This window comes from Cheilinus undulatus, linkage group 9 (genome assembly GCF_018320785.1).
Source record: "Cheilinus undulatus linkage group 9, ASM1832078v1, whole genome shotgun sequence".
Taxonomy (NCBI): Eukaryota; Metazoa; Chordata; class Actinopteri; order Labriformes; family Labridae; genus Cheilinus; species Cheilinus undulatus.
The window spans coordinates 51,520,591-51,538,870 of record NC_054873.1 but is presented as its reverse complement, the minus strand read 5'-3'; the positions used below and the strand labels follow the sequence as shown (position 1 = coordinate 51,538,870).

Below are 18,280 nucleotides of genomic sequence, written 5' to 3'. Positions count from 1 at the left end.
CGTGTTGTTGTTATGACATTTATCTCGTATTTATTATTATTTCCTTGTAATTTTGTCATTTCTACGTCGTGATCATGAATGAACGGGTACTCACGTTCTGGAGTGTGTGGTTTTATTTTGAAATGTTAGACCGGATGTGCTTTGGTGTCCTCTGATTGGCTGACGCAGTCTTCGTATAAAGAGGGGCAGAGCGGGGGGCATTGGCTAGTAAACTTTTCGGATTCTGCTGGCAGAAGCGAAACTTTCTACTTTTAACAAAACAAACGACACAAAAAAAGATTAAAAAAGGAACAAAGAAGGAATAAGCTAACACAGGAGACAGCAGAGACGAACCAGGACTCATCAGATTACCCGCTAATTTATTTAAAATAATAAAACTGGAAGACATTGTGCTTCCAGGGATTTTTAGGTCTTGTTGAAACTCCTCCAGAGGTTTCCTTTTGAAGCAGACGAAATTAAATGGAAGCGCAGTTGTTGTGCTGTGAAGGGGACAGGCCTGCCATCAGGAGGGCCTACCGGGACTCCAACCTGCTCACTGACCGGGTCCTGAACGCTCTGCTGCGGGCAGAGGACAAGTACCTCCCCGCTGCTAACTACTTCAAATGCGTCCAGAAGGAGATCGCTCCGTACATGAGGAGGATAGTGGCCACCTGGATGCTGGAGGTGAGGGAAACACTAAATGAATCAGCTTAAGGTGAAAGAAATTACAGCCGAATGAAAGCTGGAAGCAGTATTACTCATTCCAGCACTTAAAATGTTACACAGAATGCACACGGTGGGGGAAATTAACGTTATTTTGAATAGTTGGCATGTTTTTAAAAGGGGTTTGGCCCATTGTTGTCGCTATCTGAAGCTGCTCGGTAGCAGCGCTACTGCCCCTTTGGCAGAAGTTTGCAGAAAGAAAAGCTAAAAACGTAATAAAATCAGCTGAAATATGATGAAAATATAGGCCGAATTAAACACGGAACCCTTTATTATCGACCCCACCCTTAAAAGTTTAAAAATAAGCACTTAGTTGAAAACTTTAACACTTTTTCTTATAGTTAGCATGTTTATAGGCGGAGTTTGGCCTGCTGGTGTAGCTCACTGTGCTGCTCTGTAGCAGCGCCGCTGTCTTTGTGAGAGACTTTCAGAGATTTAAAGGCTTTAAACGTAACAGACTCAGCTTAAATATGATAGAAATTAATGCCGAATTAAAGATGAAAACTTATTTCGTAATCCCACCATGAAACGTCAAATAAACTGGCGTTTAATGTGAAAATGGCAGCATTTTTTTTCATTTAGCATGTTTTTAAACGGAGTTCGGACTGATGTTGTGTTCGGTGGCTGCTATCAAATCGGTCAAACAAAGGCTTTGTACACGTCTGAAGATGTGTTTTAATGTCTCTGTGGCCTGAATTAGACTAAACAGTCTAAGCTGAAATGTCCAGAATGTTCTTTCAATCAGACAATGGAGTTAGAAAAGTTGTGGCTGAAACAAACCGTCGCCCTAAATTAAAGTTTATTATCCGCTTACTCTCTAATTTTATCCCAGCAGGGACTTAAACCCGCTCCATCTGCAGAAATGCGTCTGTACTTCATGTGTAGAGTATTTAATGATTGTTTATGAACATTTCTGAGGAGGTTGGGGCCAACAGGCTGCAGACCACGCGCTGCCTTTGTGTTGGAGGCTCGTGAGGAATTGAGGGTCCTCAGCTTTACTGAGGCTCATCGACCTGCAATTAACGTTAGTGAAGTTTACAGCCTTAGTCTGCCACAGAGACTCTCCGCGTATATGGCAGCCTTGTTCTAGTCTGTTTGCAGTATTGTCACGTAATCATGCATCCATACAGATTATTTATGAGGGGGGACTTTTAAAATCCCCATTTCCTCTTTAGTTAAATGACCTACACCCAAGGAGACCGTGGCTTTAGGGTTGGGACACTTTCCTTATGAAAAGCATTAACACACATGAGGTTGGCTCACAGCATTCCCACATTTATCCCTGTTTGTGGGTGGGCAACTGGTGGTCAGTGGACCACATCCGGCCACCGTCCTCTTTCACTGCAGCCCTCAAGTCAGGGTTAGGGTTAAATCACACTGAAATGTAATCTAGGGTTGGGACAGTCACTGATTTAATGACAACCATGGTATAACCATTGATAATATCAGATATCGGTGATAATTAATGTCCAGACAGCATACAGCCTGGGTTAGTTTTCCTAAAAGGAATGAAGAAAATATCCACAGGTGCACCAGGGATGTAAAGAAAATAAAGTTAGAGTTGAGGACATATCAATGTGTTTCTACTGCTGTCCAGTCCGCACAATAGCAATGCACTGAGAGAACAGTTAGACACAGACTAGGACAAAGGCTAAAGAACACTTTAGCAACAGGCTAATAAATGCAAACATCAACCTTTATCAACTATATCTACTGAAACATATCAGCTGTAAATATCAGTCTACATCAGCTGTAAATATCAGTCTATATCAGCTGTAAATATCAGTCTATATCAGCTGTAAATATCAGTCTACATCAGCTGTAAATATCAGTCTACATCAGCTGTAAATATCAGTCTACATCAGCTGTAAATATCAGTCTATATCAGCTGTAAATATCAGTCTATATCAGCTGTAAATATCAGTCTACATCAGCTGTAAATATCAGTCTATATCAGCTGTAAATATCAGTCTACATCAGCTGTAAATATCAGTCTATATCAGCTGTAAATATCAGTCTACATCAGCTGTAAATATCAGTCTACATCAGCTGTAAATATCAGTCTACATCAGCTGTAAATATCAGTCTATATCAGCTGTAAATATCAGTCTATATCAGCTGTAAATATCAGTCTATATCAGCTGTAAATATCAGTCTACACCAGCTGTAAATATCAGTCTACATCAGCTGTAGATATCAGTCTACATCAGCTGTAGATATCAGTCTACATCAGCTGTAGATATCAGTCTATATCAGCTGTAAATATCAGTCTATATCAGCTGTAAATATCAGTCTATATCAGCTGTAAATATCAGTCTATATCAGCTGTAAATATCAGTCTACATCAGCTGTAAATATCAGTCTACATCAGCTGTAAATATCAGTCTATATCAGCTGTAAATATCAGTCTACATCAGCTGTAGATATCAGTCTACATCAGCTGTAGATATCAGTCTACATCAGCTGTAGATATCAGTCTACATCAGCTGTAGATATCAGTCTATATCAGCTGCAAATATCAGTCTGTCAGCTGTAGATATCAGTCTATATCAGCTGTAGATATCAGTCTATATCAGCTGTAGATATCAGTCTATATCAGCTGTAGATATCAGTCTATATCAGCTGTAGATATCAGTCTATATCAGCTGTAGATATCAGTCTATATCAGCTGTAGATATCAGTCTATATCAGCTGTAGATATCAGTCTATATCAGCTGTAAATATCAGTCTATATCAGCTGTAGATATCAGTCTATATCAGCTGTAGATATCAGTCTATATCAGCTGTAGATATCAGTCTATATCAGCTGTAGATATCAGTCTATATCAGCTGTAAATATCAGTCTATATCAGCTGTAGATATCAGTCTATATCAGCTGTAGATATCAGTCTATATCAGCTGTAGATATCAGTCTATATCAGCTGTAGATATCAGTCTATATCAGCTGTAAATATCAGTCTATATCAGCTGTAAATATCAGTCTATATCAGCTGTAAATATCAGTCTATATCAGCTGTAAATATCAGTCTATATCAGCTGTAAATATCAGTCTATATCAGCTGTAAATATCAGTCTATATCAGCTGTAAATATCAGTCTATATCAGCTGTAGATATCAGTCTACATCAGCTGTAGATATCAGTCTATATCAGCTGTAAATATCAGTCTGTCAGCTGTAGATATCAGTCTATATCAGCTGTAGATATCAGTCTATATCAGCTGTAAATATCAGTCTATATCAGCTGTAGATATCAGTCTATATCAGCTGTAGATATCAGTCTATATCAGCTGTAGATATCAGTCTATATCAGCTGTAGATATCAGTCTATATCAGCTGTAGATATCAGTCTATATCAGCTGTAGATATCAGTCTATATCAGCTGTAAATATCAGTCTATATCAGCTGTAGATATCAGTCTATATCAGCTGTAGATATCAGTCTATATCAGCTGTAGATATCAGTCTATATCAGCTGTAAATATCAGTCTATATCAGCTGTAAATATCAGTCTATATCAGCTGTAAATATCAGTCTATATCAGCTGTAAATATCAGTCTATATCAGCTGTAAATATCAGTCTATATCAGCTGTAAATATCAGTCTATATCAGCTGTAAATATCAGTCTATATCAGCTGTAAATATCAGTCTATATCAGCTGTAAATATCAGTCTATATCAGCTGTAAATATCAGTCTACATCAGCTGTAGATATCAGTCTATATCAGCTGTAAATATCAGTCTATATCAGCTGTAAATATCAGTCTATATCAGCTGTAAATATCAGTCTACATCAGCTGTAAATATCAGTCTATATCAGCTGTAAATATCAGTCTATATCAGCTGTAAATATCAGTCTATATCAGCTGTAAATATCAGTCTACATCAGCTGTAGATATCAGTCTACATCAGCTGTAGATATCAGTCTACATCAGCTGTAGATATCAGTCTACATCAGCTGTAGATATCAGTCTATATCAGCTGTAAATATCAGTCTGTCAGCTGTAGATATCAGTCTATATCAGCTGTAGATATCAGTCTATATCAGCTGTAGATATCAGTCTATATCAGCTGTAAATATCAGTCTATATCAGCTGTAGATATCAGTCTATATCAGCTGTAGATATCAGTCTATATCAGCTGTAGATATCAGTCTATATCAGCTGTAGATATCAGTCTATATCAGCTGTAGATATCAGTCTATATCAGCTGTAAATATCAGTCTATATCAGCTGTAGATATCAGTCTATATCAGCTGTAGATATCAGTCTATATCAGCTGTAGATATCAGTCTATATCAGCTGTAAATATCAGTCTATATCAGCTGTAAATATCAGTCTATATCAGCTGTAAATATCAGTCTATATCAGCTGTAAATATCAGTCTACATCAGCTGTAAATATCAGTCTACATCAGCTGTAAATATCAGCCTATATCAGCTGTAAATATCAGTCTATATCAGCTGTAAATATCAGTCTATATCAGCTGTAAATATCAGTCTATATCAGCTGTAAATATCAGTCTATATCAGCTGTAAATATCAGTCTATATCAGCTGTAAATATCAGTCTACATCAGCTGTAAATATCAGTCTACATCAGCTGTAAATATCAGTCTACATCAGCTGTAAATATCAGTCTATATCAGCTGTAAATATCAGTCTACATCAGCTGTAGATATCAGTCTATATCAGCTGTAGATATCAGTCTACATCAGCTGTAAATATCAGCCTATATCAGCTGTAAATATCAGTCTGTATCAGCTGTAAATATCAGTCTATATCAGCTGTAAATATCAGTCTATATCAGCTGTAAATATCAGTCTATATCAGCTGTAAATATCAGTCTACATCAGCTGTAAATATCAGTCTACATCAGCTGTAAATATCAGTCTATATCAGCTGTAAATATCAGTCTATATCAGCTGTAAATATCAGTCTACATCAGCTGTAAATATCAGTCTACATCAGCTGTAAATATCAGTCTACATCAGCTGTAGTTATCAGTCTACATCAGCTGTAGATATCAGTCTTTATCAGTTAAGTCTATGATTAGACATGTTGTGGTCTTGTTTTTGGGTGCAGGTCTTTAGTATAACATTAGGCATGTGTAAGGTGTAATGCTAACAGTGTTGTGGTCTTGTTTCTGGCTGTAGGTCTGTGAAGAGCAGAAATGTGAGGAGGAGGTCTTCCCCCTCGCCATGAATTACCTGGACCGCTTCCTGTCTGTGGAGCGGACGAAGAAGACTCACCTGCAGCTGCTGGGAGCTGCCTGCATGTTCCTGGCGTCCAAACTGAAGGAGACGATCCCGCTCACTGCAGAGAAACTCTGCATCTACACCGACAACTCCATCACACCCTCACAGCTGCTGGTAGGTGGGCAGGAGTGGGCAGAGCTTTGAATCTGAGGAGAATAATGTTAGCTTAGAGGAAACGTTAGGGCTGTCTGGATCTGCTGGTTTTTACTGTGACAGAAACATTTGTGTCTACCTGGTCTAAACATTACCAAAGCAGACAAGCAGCTCAAAAAACAACCCTGATTACAAAGGAGTTGGGTCACTGTACCACCTGTTGGTGGAGTCATCATAAAATCCAAGAGCAGAGATCAGTTAAGAGCTCTGAGAAAGTTTGGTACAGAGAAAAATCAGAGTTTCAGTTTGACAAAATGACCTGAGTGAGAGGAGGACGGATGGAGCATGAGCTCAGGAAAATTAAGCGAGCAACTTAAGACTTGAGCACAAACGGCACCGAGGCGGTTTTAGAAAAGCCTGAGCCCAACATTCAAAGTGGTGATGTTAAAATTAGGTCTTTAGTTTCGCGACAACAGTGACTCCATATAAACCAATGAGAAATGTTCATTCATCAAATATAACTAACGAGGAAATCAGCTGATTGGCTCTGCCACGATCAGCTGATCAGTCTACAGCCTGTTAGGAGTGTGACATACATGTAAATGACATATCTGATCTAAAACCATCAGTTTAGAGCTGGACAGCGAGTCCACGCTGACCAGGCTGAGAGCTGTCTGGCTTTATAGCGCTTGCTCTGCTCACGCTCAGATTGATCTGATTGATTTTTTAAAAACGATTTAATGAAAACCTTTTCTCCCATTATTGTTTCTTTGTTCTGTTTAACCACTTTATACCATGTTCCTCCTCATTTTATTACCCGTTTTACCTTTCTTAACCCCTTGTTGCCCACTTTTTAACTGCTTTTCTCCATTTTCCTGCCCATTTTCCATTTTCACCTTTTTTGCCTTTGTCAACTGATTTTTGCAGCTTTTGTCTCATTTTTGCAACTTTAAACCATTTATGCCTGTTTTAACTACTTTATACCATATTCCTCTTAATTTTATTACGTTTTTTTAGCTTTCTTAAGTCATTGTTTGCCACCTTTAACCACCATTTTCCTGTTCATTTTGCCCCTTTTTTGCCTTTGGTAGCTTTTTTTTGCAGCTTTTCCCCCATTTTGCCACTTTTTAGCCCTTTTTGCCTTTTTCCTTGTTGCTGTTATTTTCCCTGGGTTATTTCAGTTCCTTCCTCTTCATTCTCTGGCATCCTGACGTTTTTTGCACATCGTGGCCCAGCTGTGAGGTCCAACATTATTTTCCTGCTGGTCTGGTTCAGATGGCCGTCCACATGGTTAACATGAACGTAAAAAGCTGATTTGGTCTTAGAACAGGAGTTTACATGAAGAGCTGCTCCATCATGAATAAATCAGTCTTTGTAGCTCTGGTCAGAGCTTTTATTATTCAGGTTTTCACTGCCTGACTTTAATGGACCATGGTTTCTGACCTCCATGGGCCCTAGTCTGTCAGGGTCCCAGAAAGCTTGGCCCTTATCCCCCTTATGGACGACCTTGGTCATGAGTATTCAGGTTTCTGTTTAGATGGTCCAGGATTAGAAATATTGATGTAAGTGTTTTTAAGAGTACCAGAGCTGATCTGAGCAGCAGACTGTTCTGGATCCAACGTCTCTGGAGGAAGGGTCCTAAGTGGTCTGCTGATCTTACCTTCTACCCCTGTTTCACTGATCAAGTTCACTGCCAGCTCATCTTCCCTGTGGAGGTGTCCTAGTGGTCTCAGAGACCCTCAGAGCCTTCTCTCTTAAATCCAAAAATCCCCCCGTGCAGACAGGGGCCCTCCGTCTGCCCGCCCGCGTTAATCCGTTCATCTGTTCCTGGATCACTCCTGAACCTGTCCTCGTCCTCTCACAGCAGATGGAGCTGATGGTTCTGAACAAGCTGAAGTGGGACCTGGCCTCTGTGACCCCCCTGGACTTTATCGACCACTTCCTGTCTCAGCTGGCGGTACGGGGGCAGAACAGGCCGATCCTCAGGAAGCACGCACAGACGTTTGTGGCGCTCTGTGCTACAGGTACGCGTCTCTCTATAGTGTTGAAATGTTCATGAAGAAGGATGGTTGGTACTAAAAATGAAAGACAAGCTCATGAAACTAACCTGTTACTGATGACTGATCCTCTGTGGTGGCTCTGACACACCCACCCACCAGGGGAGGGGTCTCATAGGGCAGACGCCACTGACTCTGACCCTGCACCACTTTAGCAGACCCTCAGAGCCTCCAGACTCAGTTTTCTGTTCTAGTATGGGTGAAAGGATGCTCTTGGGGCCGCCCCCTCTCCTCAGGTGCAGCCAGTCCTGAGCATGCTTACCTGTTCTACATAAGCACTAAACACCTACTACTAACTCTCACCTGACTGCTGAGCTCAGGTTTGTCTCTCTCTTTGCTGTCGTGAGTGTTCTGATGGTAACCATAGTAACGTTTGGCGTTGCCCCCACACAGACGTGAAGTTCATCGCGAGCCCTCCGTCCATGGTGGCTGCAGGCAGCATGGTGGCGGCGGTGGAGGGTCTGCAGATGAGGATGGCGGGAAACGGCTCTGTGTGTGAGAAACTGACGGAGCAGCTGGCCCAGACCATCAGGAGTGATCCGGTGAGTCCGCCATCAAGGCGCTCAGTTCTTCAGCGTTTATCCGTCCCATTTATAACGGAAACGTTCCATCAGCCACGGTCTGGCGGGGATTTTCTATTCAACTCTGCTCCACGCCCATGTAAAGGCGATGAGTTTTATTAACAAGAGAACAGAAACAAACTTATAGGAGTGTGCCGCAGAACGCTGATCTGTTCAAACCTACTATCACTAGAGTTACATGACCGCCGTCATGGCAACGGGAATTTACACTCACCTTAAAGTCAGTGTACGGAAAATCATAGGGGGCACTCGGCAACAGTTTTTCTGACGCAAAACTTTTTTTTTTTTTTTTCAAATTAGGAAAGTATTTATTCTGAGATCAAAAAGGAATTCTAAAACAAAACTCAGAATTCAGATTAAAAGTCATAATCCTGAGATCGAAGTCGGAATTCTGAGATCAAAGTTGGAATTCCGAGACCAGAGTCGAGGTTCTGAGAAAAGTCGGAATTCTGAGATCACAGTGGAATTTCTGAGGCCAGAGTTGGAGTTCTGAGATCAAAGTTGGAATTCCAAAATTACAGTCAGAATTTGAAGATCAAAATTGGAGTTCTGAGATCAAAGTCAACGTGATGAATCATCACTTTTTTCTCAGTCTTGAGAGCCAGAGTTCGATTTAATAAATTCTGTTTATTGATAACTCTAAAGGTTATTCCTGAGGAGTCAGGGGTCAGTATTGACAGGCGGTCCCTAACAGGGATAGTTTTACCCACCTGGGATACAGGCGGTCTCTAACAGGGATAGTTTTACCCACCTGGGATACAGGCGGTCTCTAACAGGGATAGTTTTACCCACCTGGGATACAGGTGGTCTCTAACAGGGATAGTTTTACCCACCTGGGATACAGGCGGTCCCTAACAGGGATAGTTTTACCCACCTGGGACACAGGCGGTCTCTAACAGGGATAGTTTTACCCACCTGGGATAGAAACGGTCTCTAACAGGGATAGTTTTACCCACCTGGGATACAGGCGGTCTCTAACAGGGATAGTTTTACCCATCTGGGATAGAAACGGTCTCTAACAGGGATAGTTTTACCCACCTGGGACACAGGCGGTCTCTAACAGGGATAGTTTTACCCACCTGGGATACAGGCAGTCCCTAACAGGGATAGTTTTACCCACCTGGGATACAGGCGGTCTCTAACAGGGATAGTTTAACCACCTGGGATACAGGCGGTCTCTAACAGGGATAGTTTAACCACCTGGGATACAGGCGGTCCCTAACAGGGATAGTTTTACCCACCTGGGATACAGGCGGTCCCTAACAGGGATAGTTTTACCCACCTGGGATACAGGCGGTCTCTAACAGGGATAGTTTTACCCACCTGGGACGCAGGCGGTCTCTAACAGGGATAGTTTTACCCACCTGGGATACAGGCGGTCCCTAACAGGGATAGTTTTACCCACCTGGGATACAGGCGGTCCCTAACAGGGATAGTTTTACCCACCTGGGATACAGGCGGTCTCTAACAGGGATAGTTTTACCCACCTGGGATAGAAACAGTCTCTAACAGGGATAGTTTTACCCACCTGGGATAGAAACAGTCTCTAACAGGGATAGTTTACCCACCTGGGATACAGGCGGTCTCTAACAGGGATAGTTTTACCCACCTGGGATACAGGCGGTCCCTAACAGGGATAGTTTTACCCACCTGGGATACAGGCGGTCCCTAACAGGGATAGTTTTACCCACCTGGGATACAGGCGGTCTCTAACAGGGATAGTTTTACCCACCTGGGATACAGGCGGTCTCAAACAGGGATAGTTTTACCCACCTGGGATAGAAACGGTCTCTAACAGGGATAGTTTTACCCACCTGGGATACAGGCGGTCTCTAACAGGGATAGTTTTACCCACCTGGGATACAGGCGGTCTCTAACAGGGATAGTTTTACCCACCTGGGATACAGGCGGTCTCAAACAGGGATAGTTTTACCCACCTGGGATAAACGGTCCCTAACAGGGATAGTTTTACCCACCTGGGATACAGGCGGTCTCTAACAGGGATAGTTTTACCCACCTGGGATACAGGCGGTCTCTAACAGGGATAGTTTTACCCACCTGGGATACAGGCGGTATCTAACAGGGATAGTTTTACCCACCTGGGATACAGGCGGTCTCAAACAGGGATAGTTTTACCCACCTGGGATACAGGCGGTCTCTAACAGGGATAGTTTTACCCACCTGGGATACAGGCGGTCTCTAACAGGGATAGTTTTACTCACCTGGAATACAGGCGGTCTCTAACAGGGATAGTTTTACCCACCTGGGATAGAAACGGTCTCTAACAGGGATAGTTTTACCCACCTGGGATAGAAACGGTCTCTAACAGGGATAGTTTTACCCACCTGGGATACAGGCGGTCTCTAACAGGGATAGTTTTACCCACCTGGGATACAGGCGGTCTCTAACAGGGATAGTTTTACCCACCTGGGATACAGGCGGTCTCTAACAGGGATAGTTTTACCCACCTGGGATACAGGCGGTCTCAAACAGGGATAGTTTTACCCACCTGGGATACAGGCGGTCTCTAACAGGGATAGTTTTACCCACCTGGGATACAGGCGGTCTCTAACAGGGATAGTTTTACCCACCTGGGATACAGGCGGTCTCTAACAGGGATAGTTTTACCCACCTGGGATACAGGTGGTCTCTAACAGGGATAGTTTTACCCACCTGGGATACAGGCGGTCCCTAACAGGGATAGTTTTACCCACCTGGGACACAGGCGGTCTCTAACAGGGATAGTTTTACCCACCTGGGATAGAAACGGTCTCTAACAGGGATAGTTTTACCCACCTGGGATACAGGCGGTCTCTAACAGGGATAGTTTTACCCATCTGGGATAGAAACGGTCTCTAACAGGGATAGTTTTACCCACCTGGGACACAGGCGGTCTCTAACAGGGATAGTTTTACCCACCTGGGATACAGGCAGTCCCTAACAGGGATAGTTTTACCCACCTGGGATACAGGCGGTCTCTAACAGGGATAGTTTAACCACCTGGGATACAGGCGGTCTCTAACAGGGATAGTTTAACCACCTGGGATACAGGCGGTCCCTAACAGGGATAGTTTTACCCACCTGGGATACAGGCGGTCCCTAACAGGGATAGTTTTACCCACCTGGGATACAGGCGGTCTCTAACAGGGATAGTTTTACCCACCTGGGACGCAGGCGGTCTCTAACAGGGATAGTTTTACCCACCTGGGATACAGGCGGTCCCTAACAGGGATAGTTTTACCCACCTGGGATACAGGCGGTCCCTAACAGGGATAGTTTTACCCACCTGGGATACAGGCGGTCTCTAACAGGGATAGTTTTACCCACCTGGGATAGAAACAGTCTCTAACAGGGATAGTTTTACCCACCTGGGATAGAAACAGTCTCTAACAGGGATAGTTTACCCACCTGGGATACAGGCGGTCTCTAACAGGGATAGTTTTACCCACCTGGGATACAGGCGGTCCCTAACAGGGATAGTTTTACCCACCTGGGATACAGGCGGTCCCTAACAGGGATAGTTTTACCCACCTGGGATACAGGCGGTCTCTAACAGGGATAGTTTTACCCACCTGGGATACAGGCGGTCTCAAACAGGGATAGTTTTACCCACCTGGGATAGAAACGGTCTCTAACAGGGATAGTTTTACCCACCTGGGATACAGGCGGTCTCTAACAGGGATAGTTTTACCCACCTGGGATACAGGCGGTCTCTAACAGGGATAGTTTTACCCACCTGGGATACAGGCGGTCTCTAACAGGGATAGTTTTACCCACCTGGGATACAGGCGGTCTCAAACAGGGATAGTTTTACCCACCTGGGATAGAAACGGTCTCTAACAGGGATAGTTTTACCCACCTGGGATACAGGCGGTCTCTAACAGGGATAGTTTTACCCACCTGGGATACAGGCGGTCTCTAACAGGGATAGTTTTACCCACCTGGGATACAGGCGGTATCTAACAGGGATAGTTTTACCCACCTGGGATACAGGCGGTCTCAAACAGGGATAGTTTTACCCACCTGGGATACAGGCGGTCTCTAACAGGGATAGTTTTACCCACCTGGGATACAGGCGGTCTCTAACAGGGATAGTTTTACCCACCTGGGATACAGGCGGTCTCTAACAGGGATAGTTTTACCCACCTGGGATAGAAACGGTCTCTAACAGGGATAGTTTTACCCACCTGGGATAGAAACGGTCTCTAACAGGGATAGTTTTACCCACCTGGGATACAGGCGGTCTCTAACAGGGATAGTTTTACCCACCTGGGATACAGGCGGTCTCTAACAGGGATAGTTTTACCCACCTGGGATACAGGCGGTCTCTAACAGGGATAGTTTTACCCACCTGGGATACAGGCGGTCTCAAACAGGGATAGTTTTACCCACCTGGGATACAGGCGGTCTCTAACAGGGATAGTTTTACTCACCTGGAATACAGGCGGTCTCTAACAGGGATAGTTTTACCCACCTGGGATAGAAACGGTCTCTAACAGGGATAGTTTTACCCACCTGGGATACAGGCGGTCTCTAACAGGGATAGTTTTACTCACCTGGAATACAGGCGGTCTCTAACAGGGATAGTTTTACCCACCTGGGATACAGGCGGTCTCTAACAGGGATAGTTTTACCCACCTGGGATACAGGCGGTATCTAACAGGGATAGTTTTACCCACCTGGGATACAGGCGGTCTCAAACAGGGATAGTTTTACCCACCTGGGATACAGGCGGTCTCTAACAGGGATAGTTTTACCCACCTGGGATACAGGCGGTCTCTAACAGGGATAGTTTTACTCACCTGGAATACAGGCGGTCTCTAACAGGGATAGTTTTACCCACCTGGGATAGAAACGGTCTCTAACAGGGATAGTTTTACCCACCTGGGATAGAAACGGTCTCTAACAGGGATAGTTTTACCCACCTGGGATACAGGCGGTCTCTAACAGGGATAGTTTTACCCACCTGGGATACAGGCGGTCTCTAACAGGGATAGTTTTACCCACCTGGGATACAGGCGGTCTCTAACAGGGATAGTTTTACCCACCTGGGATACAGGCGGTCTCAAACAGGGATAGTTTTACCCACCTGGGATACAGGCGGTCTCTAACAGGGATAGTTTTACTCACCTGGAATACAGGCGGTCTCTAACAGGGATAGTTTTACCCACCTGGGATAGAAACGGTCTCTAACAGGGATAGTTTTACCCACCTGGGATACAGGCGGTCTCTAACAGGGATAGTTTTACTCACCTGGAATACAGGCGGTCTCTAACAGGGATAGTTTTACCCACCTGGGATAGAAACGGTCTCTAACAGGGATAGTTTTACCCACCTGGGATAGAAACGGTCTCTAACAGGGATAGTTTTACCCACCTGGGATAGAAATGGCCCTGGCCATCTAGACCACCTTGGCCGTGTGAAGTCCGCACTGACGTGGTCTCCCTGTCCCCCCTTTAGGACTGTCTGCGAGCGTGTCAGGAGCAGATTGAAGCTCTGCTGGAGACGAGCCTGAGACAGGCTCAGCACCAACAGCAGCAGCAGCACTCGGTTGCCATGGAAACCAAGAACAGCAGCGAGGGGCAGGGCCTCTCAGTCACGCCCACAGACGTCCGAGACGTGAACATCTGATGGAGGAAGCGACGGAGGAGCTGGTCCAGGTCCAGGTGATAACCCAGGAGGCTGTGTTTGAGCTCTGCAGAGACTGAACGTCTGGGATGAGGAGCAGAGCCAAATCCAGGAGCTGATTGGACGGTAACATGTCCGGGACTCTAAAGACTGAAATCCAGCCGTCAGTAAGGCTGAAACACTACACTGTGGCTGAGTGATGAATGGGCAGCTGAGATCTGTGAGGGTTTGTTTTCAGACCTGCAGGTGGACTTCCTCCTGAGACTGAAGCTGACGCTGAGTCGCTCTCTCTTTAAACGCTGTTTTTTATAACCTTTAAAGCTACAGGTCATGTTTCTGTTTGAAAACTTCAGGGTGGTGATGACGCAGACATCCACGTCTGCTCTGATAACGGTGATCACCTCAGCTGTTTCTCCTCAATGATCAACCTCAGCCTTCGCTAACGGCCGTTATCTCTACATGAATTGTTCATACATGAGCTGCTGAACGTGTTGTCCATGCTAGCTGCTGTTTGGAAGTTCTATTAAAACGTTTCTACGTTTCTAAAGCTCTGAGTCAGTCTTTTCCATGTCCAGATTTTAACAGCTCACCTCACTCTCTCCAACACCTACAGTCTTATCTTTGAACCAATGACGGCCTGAGCACCAAAACAGAGCAAAACCTCTCAAGAAGTCAGGATTATTCTTGTTATCGAGCATGTTAAATCACATCTTTACAGCTTCATATCCAAACCTTCACTGAATGTGGCACATCTACCCAGCCTGGTGAAACATTGAATGTTTTGGTGCTTCGGCCCCTTGAATTTCCAAAAAGAGGTTCTTCATAGAGGTTACCGTCACCTAGAACGATCTGGTGGGCTTATGTTTTAATGAGAACTATGAAAAAGCTTCTCAGCCCATACCCAACGCTGACAGGCATTTCCAGAAGAATCTCTAAGATGAACTCATCCTAGGAGGCTCATCCACATCAGTTTAGAGGGAGTCCTCAGTCCCTGACTGTAGTATTATCACTTAATTACCACTAGATGGCACTAAAGTGTGGAGTAACGAGCACAAATCTGAGCTCAAAAGAAGCAAGCATGCAGTAATGTCACTATCTAATATGTAGTCATTTATGACATCAATATTCATCACATACTCATTTATGACCTAAAACAGTCAGTCAGTAAAACACACTTTGTTGAGTAGAAGATGAAGGAATTAGGATGAACAAAGAAATTATGTGTAATTTATGAAAATGATATAGACTGATATTTACAGCTGATGTAGACTGATATTTACAGCTGATGTAGACTGATATTTACAGCTGATATAGACTGATAACAGCTGATATAGACTGATATTTACAGCTGATGTAGACTGATATTTACAGCTGATATAGACTGATATTTACAGCTGATGTAGACTGATATTTACAGCTGATGTAGACTGATATTTACAGCTGATGTAGACTGATATTTACAGCTGATGTAGACTGATATTTACAGCTGATGTAGACTGATATTTACAGCTGATATAGACTGATATTTACAGCTGATGTAGACTGATATTTAAAGCTGATATAGACTGATATTTACAGCTGATGTAGACTGATATTTACAGCTGATGTAGACTGATATTTACAGCTGATATAGACTGATAACAGCTGATATAGACTGATATTTACAGCTGATGTAGACTGATATTTACAGCTGATATAGACTGATATTTACAGCTGATGTAGACTGATATTTACAGCTGATGTAGACTGATATTTACAGCTGATGTAGACTGATATTTACAGCTGATGTAGACTGATATTTACAGCTGATGTAGACTGATATTTACAGCTGATATAGACTGATATTTACAGCTGATGTAGACTGATATTTAAAGCTGATATAGACTGATATTTACAGCTGATGTAGACTGATATTTACAGCTGATGTAGACTGATATTTACAGCTGATATAGACTGATATTTACAGCTGATATAGACTGATATTTACAGCTGATGTAGACTGATATTTACAGCTGATGTAGACTGATAACAGCTGATGTAGACTGATATTTACAGCTGATATAGACTGATATTTACAGCTGATGTAGACTGATATTTACAGCTGATATAGACTGATAACAGCTGATATAGACTGATATTTACAGCTGATGTAGACTGATATTTACAGCTGATGTAGACTGATATTTACAGCTGATGTAGACTGATATTTACAGCTGATATAGACTGATATTTACAGCTGATGTAGACTGATATTTAAAGCTGATATAGACTGATATTTACAGCTGATGTAGACTGATATTTACAGCTGATGTAGACTGATATTTACAGCTGATATAGACTGATATTTACAGCTGATATAGACTGATATTTACAGCTGATATAGACTGATATTTACAGCTGATGTAGACTGATAACAGCTGATGTAGACTGATATTTACAGCTGATATAGACTGATAACAGCTGATATAGACTGATATTTACAGCTGATGTAGACTGATATTTACAGCTGATATAGACTGATATTTACAGCTGATATAGACTGATATTTACAGCTGATATAGACTGATATTTACAGCTGATATAGACTGATATTTACAGCTGATATAGACTGATATTTACAGCTGATGTAGACTGATATTTACAGCTGATGTAGACTGATATTTACAGCTGATGTAGACTGATATTTACAGCTGATATAGACTGATATTTACAGCTGATGTAGACTGATATTTACAGCTGATGTAGACTGATATTTACAGCTGATATAGACTGATATTTACAGCTGATGTAGACTGATATTTACAGCTGATATAGACTGATATTTACAGCTGATGTAGACTGATATTTACAGCTGATGTAGACTGATATTTACAGCTGATATAGACTGATATTTACAGCTGATATAGACTGATATTTACAGCTGATATAGACTGATATTTACAGCTGATGTAGACTGATAACAGCTGATGTAGACTGATATTTACAGCTGATATAGACTGATAACAGCTGATATAGACTGATATTTACAGCTGGTGTAGACTGATATTTACAGCTGATATAGACTGATAACAGCTGATATAGACTGATATTTACAGCTGATATAGACTGATATTTACAGCTGATATAGACTGATAACAGCTGATGTAGACTGATATTTACAGCTGATATAGACTGATAACAGCTGATATAGACTGATATTTACAGCTGATGTAGACTGATATTTACAGCTGATATAGACTGATATTTACAGCTGATATAGGCTGATAACAGCTGATATAGACTGATATTTACAGCTGATATAGACTGATATTTACAGCTGATATAGACTGATATTTACAGCTGATATAGGCTGATAACAGCTGATATAGACTGATATTTACAGCTGATATAGGCTGATATTTACAGCTGATATAGACTGATATTTACAGCTGATGTAGACTGATATTTACAGCTGATATAGACTGATATTTACAGCTGATATAGACTGATATTTACAGCTGATGTAGACTGATATTTACAGCTGATGTAGACTGATATTTACAGCTGATATAGACTGATATTTACAGCTGATATAGACTGATATTTACAGCTGATGTAGACTGATATTTACAGCTGATGTAGACTGATATTTACAGCTGATGTAGACTGATATTTACAGCTGATGTAGACTGATATTTACAGCTGATATAGACTGATATTTACAGCTGATGTAGACTGATATTTACAGCTGATATAGACTGATATTTACAGCTGATGTAGACTGATATTTACAGCTGATGTAGACTGATATTTACAGCTGATGTAGACTGATATTTACAGCTGATATAGACTGATATTTACAGCTGATGTAGACTGATATTTACAGCTGATGTAGACTGATATTTACAGCTGATGTAGACTGATATTTACAGCTGATGTAGACTGATATTTACAGCTGATATAGACTGATATTTACAGCTGATGTAGAC

The 18,280-nt window shown here is 42.4% G+C and overlaps 1 protein-coding gene across 2 annotated transcripts; it reads left to right on the top strand.

The window, feature by feature from the left end:
• The first annotated feature begins 203 nt into the window (after window positions 1-203).
• On the top strand, window positions 204-14,846 carry LOC121514619 (G1/S-specific cyclin-D1-like). 2 transcript variants are annotated; one of them, XM_041794810.1, is made up of 5 exons: window positions 204-663; window positions 5,852-6,067; window positions 7,914-8,070; window positions 8,497-8,645; window positions 14,145-14,846. In XM_041794810.1, exons 1-5 carry the CDS (start codon window positions 460-462, stop codon window positions 14,313-14,315), a joined length of 897 nt encoding a protein of 298 aa, XP_041650744.1. In that variant the 5' UTR covers window positions 204-459; the 3' UTR covers window positions 14,316-14,846. The 2 variants fall into 2 exon arrangements, with proteins under 2 accessions (XP_041650744.1, XP_041650743.1); XM_041794809.1 differs by having other exon boundaries at window positions 7,911-8,070; window positions 14,145-14,844.
• The last annotated feature ends 3,434 nt before the right edge of the window (window positions 14,847-18,280 follow it).